Source organism: Austrofundulus limnaeus, unplaced genomic scaffold, assembly GCF_001266775.1.
Source record: "Austrofundulus limnaeus strain Quisiro unplaced genomic scaffold, Austrofundulus_limnaeus-1.0 Scaffold2, whole genome shotgun sequence".
NCBI lineage: Eukaryota > Metazoa > Chordata > Actinopteri > Cyprinodontiformes > Rivulidae > Austrofundulus > Austrofundulus limnaeus.
The window spans coordinates 5,326,796-5,336,250 of record NW_013952404.1 but is presented as its reverse complement, the minus strand read 5'-3'; the positions used below and the strand labels follow the sequence as shown (position 1 = coordinate 5,336,250).

At 42.4% G+C, this 9,455-nt stretch overlaps 1 protein-coding gene across 5 annotated transcripts in view; it reads right to left on the bottom strand.

Annotated features, from left to right (window-relative positions):
• The window catches only part of LOC106520284 (regulator of G-protein signaling 6), a 48,122-nt gene extending 38,691 nt beyond the window's left edge, over nucleotides 1-9,431 (bottom strand). Inside the window, exons 1-3 of one of the 5 annotated variants that reach the window (XM_014012271.1) lie at nucleotides 9,190-9,431; nucleotides 8,931-9,027; nucleotides 6,113-6,208 (exon numbers count right to left, since the gene is read on the bottom strand). In XM_014012271.1, coding sequence (XP_013867725.1) covers nucleotides 6,113-6,196 — 84 coding nt within the window. In that variant the 5' untranslated portion in view covers nucleotides 6,197-6,208; nucleotides 8,931-9,027; nucleotides 9,190-9,431. Of the gene's footprint in view, nucleotides 1-6,112; nucleotides 6,209-8,930 lie in introns of all 5 variants that reach the window. The other 4 variants (XM_014012263.1, XM_014012300.1, XM_014012281.1 and 1 more) reach the window with 4 other exon arrangements.
• Nucleotides 9,432-9,455: the final 24 nt, after the last annotated feature.

Sequence of the window (9,455 nt, the reverse complement as noted above, 5' to 3'; positions counted from 1 at the left end):
CACACACACACACACACACACACACACACACACACACACACACACACACACACACACACACACAAACAGAATCACTTCATGTCAACAGACTAAATCTAGTGCGGGGTCACAGTTTTCCCACAGCCATCGCTGTCAAATATATCAGATTTTCACCTCAACTAGCAGCTTTCAAAAAGCTGCAGTCAAAGCTGGATTCCACTTAGCGTTACTATTTATGATACACAACGAAACAAGTGTGTTCTGTATTGATGTCATATAAAACACATCTGTTACACGTCAACCAAAAAACATTGAATAAAAATGGTCTTCATAGCTGAAACCCTTCGGTCCACTGCAGCAATTTTATTTTCATACCGTCCACTTTGGAGACATGCGGCGAGCTTCTTCAGTGTCCTGTGGAGAACCTGAGGTAATTCACAGCGCAGTCAAAGGTATTTGAGGTGTGCTCGAGCTATTGTGCCTCTCCAAGCAGCCTTTTCATTTTGCATTAGGTGTAAGGCTCAGGAGGGTTTGGAGGGCTCTAAGAAGTGGGACACAGCGATGCCAGCAGTTCCCCACCTCACATCAAACCACCTCTTTTCATCCCCCTCTGCATGCAGGCGCAGCTTTACACTTCACTCCCCGAAAAGCACGACACTGGCTGCATTATTAAATGGGCTTTTTCTGAGAGCACATTGTTAGCAATGTGCAAACAGATGGGGTGGGGGACCAGGAGAGGCACAGGAAGGACCGACACTTGTCGTTTTCCTCGCTGCAACGCTACGTGAGGTAAATAATCCTGTCTGCACAACACRCAGGCTGCAGGAGCGCCGCGGATTGTCATCCACCTACGTTTTGTTTTTTAGGACTTCCAAGACTTTGATGTGCTGGYCCTTCTGCTTTAGAAGACAAGAGGCTGACACAAAAAAAGCAGACAGGAGCTGCTTATGTAAGAGGCAGAGCTTTGTGCTCTCGCTGTTGTTTTATCTTATTGACCCAACCGGGAGAGTAGCCCGGCAACCCACAGTTGCACTTAGCATACATGCACGCAGGCTTCAGCCCATACCAGCGCCTCAGATAAAGACTCCCGTGGCACAAGTGGAGACGGTGTTAAAACAGTCATACGTGATAAAGCGCTCTGCGAACTCGTCCCTGCAGAAGCGATATCCAGAGTGTTTAGCTGGAGCGGGCTATCTGGGAGCACACAGAACAAATGGCAGCCCATGAACACTTCGGACTGAGGTTTAGGCCTAAAAGAGGAGAGATATGCTCGGCATGAGGCCCTTCAGGGATACAAGAGTGTGGAACTCTTTGGCAGCTAAAGGAAGTAGTTCAGCTTCTTCCAAACCAGAGCCACTAGGATCGCTTCTRTTAGGTATTCGAACCCAACCAGCTGCCCTCCCTGCAGTAGTTGCTGACTCAGTGGTGCATAAAGCTGCCATTYACAGTAATTTTATTTTCCTCCACCATTCAAGGGAGTGATAATGTCCAACCGGTAGTGCGATTGCTGTACAGTACAAAACTGTATGATCAGATGGAGCTCCCTCACTGTGCTTTCTCTAAACGATCTCATATTGACAACAGTCAAACATGTGAATGATGACAGCATTTTTGTTTCTGCTTCCTTYACCCTTCAGGCAATGTTAAATTCAACCTCCATCTACTCAAAGGGAGTGACGCAGGTATGATAACCTGTATTAGTCACCCTGCAGCTGCCACGGCAAGAGCAAACACTCAATTATGCTGTGCAACACTTTAATATGCAAGCATTTAAAGGTGGAATGTGAGAGTTAGCGTTGTTAGACGTGGATGTGTCATTCGCATGTGTTCACGTTTTTTTTTTCCAAGAGTAATGCACAGGAGTGAATAAATGAAGCAATCTTAYGAAAAGGGCCTTTTATGAATAGGAGGAAAATGGGATATGACGTCTCAAAGGACCAGATTTTTTTTCTTCTGAAGATGGGATGCTCGATATGGGCTTCAATTATTAATTACCAAGGAGCAGAAGAAAGACTGCAAAAAGCAGCGGAAGATGAAAAGTGGGAAGGTGGTTAAAAATGTTTCTCCACAGCAGCTTTACGAAGCTTTACTCGGAAGACTCTGCAATGCTTAAATAACTGCTAATCATCCTCAAGCTACATCTGAAGTGCTGAAGTGAGAATTTCCCTGTAATTTAGCGGGTTTGCACCATAACTGCTATCATTAGGACAAAATGCAACATTTAGGGTTTTTTATGCATTAATGCCTCTAAAGACCAATCTAAATTGGGGCTTTCTGAGAATTGTGTACCACAGACGGCAGCCATAATTCTCATCTTCAGGTAGGAGTAAACAGCAAAGGATCATCCTGATAAGATTGTTTTTTTCTGCAGTCATTAGCTGTTTGCAGCCCTCGCACCTCAGAAGACTCTCWGCGCCCAAATGACATGAAGGAAAAGTGGGGGAAAGACACTCATATGCACTTAGGGACAAGAGATGTTGGCTAATAATAGTTAGCGAGCTTCCATCAGAGCAGTAAAGTGGCCTTTGTTCTCAGCTTCACAGCATTTCCCTAGCACAGTGGTGCCTCTTCTTATGGTTTTTATACGTGCACAGCAAGCTGAGAGAACCGCTACGGCGCACAATGCATGAATGTCGTGCACGAGTGTGTGTGTGTGTGTGTGCAACCCACGTCTGTATGCCAACTTTCTTTTTGTGGTGAAAAAAAAAAACGTCCTGCAGGTATCAGCTTGTTTTGCTCTACTTCCTTTTTCTCATGGGTGGAGAGACGGGGAAAGATAGTACTGTAGCACCTACGCTGCACAAACAGAGACAACCTCCTCCTCTCTGGAGCACTCAACTTCTCTTATGGCTAAACACGTCATCCTCACCTTTGTCTAACTGCCTACACAGTGAACTTAATTCTTTTTTTTTTTTGTGCAGCCGTTATTGGAGGATGAGCCTTTCACACATCAGAAAGAGGTTGATGCATATTTTATTTCTCTAAGGTCACACTAGTTTTAACTCCTTGCAGGTAAAATAAAAATGCTGATGTCTCCTCGAGAATTTGGGACGAGGCTGCCAGTGTTTTTCTAGATGGCGGAGCATATTGGTGGCCATCTGCCTCTCTGGAACACCGTTCAGTTTTCACACGACGCTGCGCTGCCCACCCACTGAGTCCAGAGGCTTTGGGCACCTGGTCCTCCAAGATTCAAAACCTCCCTTCTCTTGGGACTCCTTGACATTCTACGGGCAATGAGCACAAAATATGAGATGATGAAAAGTACTGCATTTACTGTATTTTCTATTTTATTTAAATTAAAAAGGGGTCACTCTGGATTGTGCCTTCTGAGTTTCCCTCTTTAGAAGCTTCAAATAAAAAGTCATATTTACAAAACAGGGAGGACAAGGAGTCCTGTCACCCTCAGAATAATCTGTCTGATGTCACTGCGTGTGACTAAAACATGAAACGACGAATATTCTTGCAGGCAGCTTCCTGACAAGCAAAATCTAGCCTTTTAAATGTGTCGCCTCCAGGCTTGTGCAGTGTTACATAATAAAGCCGCACTGAGAGGTTCATGAAGAGAAACCCGGTGAAATTACAGTATGCTCTTTTCTGTATCTCTATGAATGCATGGATGTACAATTGTGCATGAGAATCTGTGAAATAAATATCCAAACAAACGCATGCAGAAAGCTGAAAAGGGCGTCAAATCGAAGAGAAACACAAGTGTTTGACTTCAGCTGTGAGAAGATWTKGTTGCACAAAGATCAATAGATGATWTTCTGACTAAAAAAATGTGAAAAGCAATGTGACTCACATGGTGACCAGCTGAGCACCTACTGTGTGTGAGACATTTTTGAGTGTTGATGCAACTCTTTATCATCCAAACACCAAATGAGTGGAAATGATTTGAAGGAAGGAAAYTCTTTWACTCCAGCAGAGCCTTTAAAGCCACTTGAAAAACTCTACCTAAGTTCATTGAACCTGTTTTGGCAGCGTGTGGTAATCTTAGTCTTAATCTTAGTCTTATGCAAAGTAATACGCACTGGTTTCAACAGGTTGTTTGCTTTACTGGTCAAGGCCAAGAGAAGTAAAAATGGTCAAAATACACAATTCTTGTTAAAKGAGTCATATTCTGCKTTTAAATCCTTATTTTTCACATTTAAATTGTTCAGTTGGGGTCTATATAAAGTGGAGCTTCAATGCTTTGGACTTTCACCTCTTTTATGAGGTGTGTCTCAGATCAACCTGTTTTGAGGCTGTCTCTTTAAATCCAAACGAGGCACATCACACCCCGCCCCCCTCCAGCTTCCTGAGCGTTCCACTGTGGCTTGATAGAGGGATTTACGACTATATAGCAGCACAGAAATGTTTTAATTACAAATGAATTAAAAGATATCAACAACAGAAGACTTGTCCATCCAGGCTTTCATCTTGGAGCCAGAGTCTGACCCAGAGCCAGACGGGGAATGAAGACAATGAAAGTGTAGTTGGAAAGTCCAGACCTTATTTAGAAGTTCTGTCACTAAAAACTCTGATGTAACAGTTCAGAATAGAAAACAGAGAAAACTGAACGGTTTGAAAAATATGACCCAAACAGACTAAAAAGAAAGATATCTGGGCAGCACCGGGAGAAACTAAATTCTGCACTTCTAGAAACTCCAAGTACACAACAAAATGCATTTAACAGCTAAAAAAGTGAATTTTGCATGATATGTTCCCTTTAAAAGTGTTTTTTATATGTCTGCAAAGGGTGTTTTAGGTTAAGCTGAAATGCAGCTAAGATGAATGCTTGCAGTTTTTCAGATGTTCTCCTTGCGGGGTAGATATGGATGGCTTATTTCTAGAACCCATGCAGGGATTGTTTATACCGTGCAAAGTGGCCAAAGTTCAAGCCAGCTATGCAGCATTGTGCCCTTTTCGTGACACGTCAGTAAACCACTGTCCTTCAGCACAGGCTAGCGCTGATAATGGGCTGTGAGTTTGTGGCACTTTTGTTCTTGAATAGCATTTAAAACAACCCCAAGGGACTTCTTGGTTTGCTTATTAGCTGTTACATCTGCAGTTACACGTCTCAAAACAGTCATATTTCTAATTTTATTCTTCGTAATTGCCRTTAAGGGATGCAAATATGTAAGAAGACTGGATCTGTCCCCTAACAGTTGGGAGTATTTTACTGCAGGGAAATCAGTTGCTGCTGTCATCTCACTTTCACTATTCATTACCCTGCTAACCACTGACATGTGACATTGTTCATAGCACAATGTCAACATCATTACCGCAAGAATCGGCACCGGAGATTTTGTCAAGATGCCGAAAACCAAACAGGTCCTGGCAGTTTTTTTTTTTTCCCCAGGTGGGCCACATGCAGAATAAAAGCTTCAAAAAAGAAAGCGCAGCAGCTGACACAGTGACTGTCAACAACTATTTCACATCCTGTCCTACCCATTCTTCTGCTACATGAATAAAGAGCCAGCAGGGGCAGGATGAAACAGCAGATTTTAGGACAGTGGGTCAGGATCTGTCAGCTGCCTTCTGCTTACAGCCCACTTTTTTTCTCTGTAATCAAGACAGCAAGCTCAGTGGTAGTGGATTCTGTGGGCCGTCTGATCAAAAGAAGCTCTTTTCACACAAGTGGCCCTGTCACAGGAGACAGTGAATTAACAAGCTATTCTTCAAGATAGCAGAAATCCCACTCCCCCATTGGCTGTTGCAGAGCCCAGCCCTTAAGATTTTAGATTCCTCTCCCTGGCCGAATATGCACCTAATTAGCCTTCAATACTGCTAACCCTCTCCAATCAAACAGCAGTGATTGAAACTGAGGCACCACAGCGATGAGGTAATTRCCCTAAACAATGAAAGGACCTCTCACTGCCCAAACCTTCAACTGAAGGGTTTGGAGAGATTATTAAAGCATTGGAGACCAGCCTAGAAACAGATTCAGGAGGAGACAGAAGGCTCCCGACGGAAGGAAAAGAGAGAGTGGAKCTCCTTTCAAGATGGTAGAAAGGAAGTCTTCCTGACACCTGACAGAGAAACCAGATGGACTCTGATGCAGACCCCTGCACTGACAGGAATCTGTTTACAATGAATGTTTCTCACATCATTTATAGACAAGACACTGTAGTTTGGACATAGAGGCATGCCTTGCCTTTCTGTAGACAATCATATTGGGGGAATCCTCTTCTGGCTCAGACGTGCCCGTTCCTCCCTGATCCTTGGACCCCTCCGCCATTTTCACAACGACCTACAGAGAAACGGAAGCAACACATCAGCACTGCAGCATTCAGCAGAGATTAGACGAGCGAAGAAATACATGTTGATAAACTTCAAAGTGCATGTGACATCAAATGTTTATACTAAAAATGAATGTTTTTTGGAGAGATAACATATTGCAAAAAAATAATAAAAGTTCACGCTGCTGAGATGAACATTTGTTGAGAAATTTGCATATGAAGAAACAGGAAGTGATGACAAAGGGGAATGTCTGAATGTGAACAGAGCATTGCTAAAATGACAATATGGACTGTAGAGAAGAAGATGATGTTTCTTTAGATTATTTTGAGTCACTATTAGAGAGAGATTAAGAGACAAATAATATTGTTTCAAAAAAAAAAAAAAAACAACGACCAGGGAGTTCCTGTCTTAAATAGTTCTCCTTTGATGTCACTTCCTGTTTCACCATGTCTGAGCCAAGTTCAAAAGAAAATATACAGTTATGTGACAAAATGGGTGAAATCGTGTATTATGTTTCTTAAATGATGTTTTTTTTTAACTTTCTGTATTTGACGTATGTCACAGACAAACAGTTTTTATACAGCAATGTGCAAAAGTCTTGAGCCTTTTCTCCAAATTTTGCTTTTAAGATGTCAGACTTCTTTGTAACCATTAACACTGTCACTGTCTTGTTTAATAGATTTTTGACGTTGTGAAGAGCTTTCAATTGTTATATTTGGACTTTTGGCTGCTTTTTTTAAACTAAATTTTGCCACTTAATTTTGACCAATGACCYATTGACCAATTGAGGCAAAGATCCTCATCTCAATGAACAAACCAGTGTTGTGTCAACAAATAAAATTCCAGTTCTAAACTGAATAGTTTTTAACAGTCATTTGGAAAGATACAGGTTGTTCTTATGTTATTGTTGTGGTTGAATCTATAAAAAATAAAGATAAAATATTTTATGGCTAAAACAAGACTATTTCCAAAAAAGCTATTAGCTGAAATGTACATCAGGTCCTGTGTCATATCTTTGTTGGATTTTCTCCCCCATTTCTAAAAATATAACTTTCAGACACAGTTTATCTGCTGTCAWCTGTTTGTTTTTTCAGCCTATTTTCCTTTTGAACTGAACGATACACTGTTATAAGAAAAAAAAGAGAAATAAATTGAATAAAAAGCTATCAAAGTTCAAGGAAAATCTCTGAAAGACATTCAGAAAGCCTAAAGAACTAACAATAAGGATCACACATAAGAAAGTTATACTCCTTAGAACAAAATATAAAGATTTTAATGATGGTGTTAGAAAATAAAGACTTCAAACTGTTGATTTTCCATAATAAATGGATTATCAGTGAGTTGACAGTGTTAAAGTGTTGTGAGTTTTATCMACTATGTTTTTCCTGGGATTTTTATGCTACTCCATTAACTGTAATCTTATGATGGTCCCCTTTGACCCCACATTAGCCTGCCTGCGCCGCTGCTTTGAGAGCTGCTGTTAAAGGATTTGTTCATCGCTTCCAATCGCTCTCCAGCACTTTTTCCTGAGCTGTCACACAGGCATACTTTAAGGAGCATTAATGCTGCTTAACTCGGGATTTCCATAACCTACACTTATGGAGATCTGGAGTTCACTCAGCACCCTCGGCCCTTTCTACCCTTTCCAACTAGAGGCTGGTGTCTGTATGAGACAGCTTTAATTCTTTGGTAGACCTTTAACGGTTCAAAAAGGGGTTGAGTTCAGGGTAATTATATCCCGCAGTTCAGCTGCTTCTTAATTTTTGTTCATTCAGATTCTGTTCTTTTGAAATASAAATCGTGACAAAGGCATCTAACTCATACCACTTAACGTGGCTCTATCCACTGTAACAGCTACTTATATTTATAAAAGAGCTRTGATGAGCTATTGAAGAGATAAAGAGGCAATATTTTATAATGACAACACGTGATCAGGCACAGTTTGAAACTTTCGTACAGCACCTGATTTGGTGACACCGTTTCTTGCCAAGGGGATGTGATGGGAAAACGATTTAAGCAGAGATGTGTCATTTTCAGCCATGCAACTTGTAGCTGAACGTGAACAGTGATGTGCATAAACAAATGAGTAATCAGGCATTGACCCCTCATCCTTTATTATTACCAAGAGAAGTGTGGTGGGCAACACTCCTCACTGGCAAACAGGTTGGTGCTCCTTTTAGAGTCTAAGCACATTGGACAGGTAATCTTTGCAGCCACCTCAGACGCTGTACAGAAAGGCAGGTGGTATGGATTGCTTAGCWCCTGCTTTAAAGAAAATAAAAAGGTGCAAATAGTTCCCCCAGAGACGGGAAACTGGAATTTTAGAGAACAATCCCTTCCCAAATTAGAGTAGCTGCTCAGGTTCACATAAAACAGGTCCAAGGTTTTGAAGTTTGTGTAGTGCACACATATGGGTGTGTGATTATGTGCAGCACACGTACAACCACCGACCTAAGCCCCCTGCAAACACCGATTCCTGTGGAGAGACGAATACAAACACAGAACGGAACCCCCACTGCAAAGACACCAAAAACAAGCCCACACATACCCAGTCGTGTGAAACAAACTGGATACGCTGACAACGACTTCGCACACATCATGCATGCCAAGCTTTGGACACAATCTGAAGCAAAATTGCATTGGGTCCCAAAGCCCAGCTCACTCTGAGCATGCATGCAGTCCAGTGCAATGCAACATTTGCAACAACTTGACAACACTAAAGCATTTATTACCTTCCAAACAAACAAACAAAATAAACGCCTGGTTCCCTCTGCTTCCACTGGTAGGCTCCCCCCTTAGCAACAAGCAGCAGGCATCTTCATGGTTTCACTGAGAGGAAGAGTGGATGAAGAAGAAAGGGGGACAAGAGCAGTGAGGCAGTGAGATAAAACTCAGTGGGGGAAGAAGAAAAAAAAAGAAAAATAATCTGGCTGATCACTGCAGTATTCCTCTAGACCTCCTCTTCTTCTGTCTTCACCAGACCTGCCTTACCCCGGCAGCTGAGGAGAACCTCACATGCGAGCCCCCCGTTCATCTCTCCTCTCCCTCTGTGTCTGCATGTGCTTGAGAGCGAGCGGAGAGCTAAAGAGCGAGCGCGTGAGGGAGAGAAGGAGCGAGGGAGAGGGATGCTGTGCAACCGGGAGGTGCAGATCGCGCTGTAAAATGGGGAGGGATGAAGGAATTAGAGAATAAAAAAAGGGAGGAGAGGAGCAGTGTGTGTGTGTGTGTGTGTGTGTGTGTGTGTGTGTGTGTGTGTG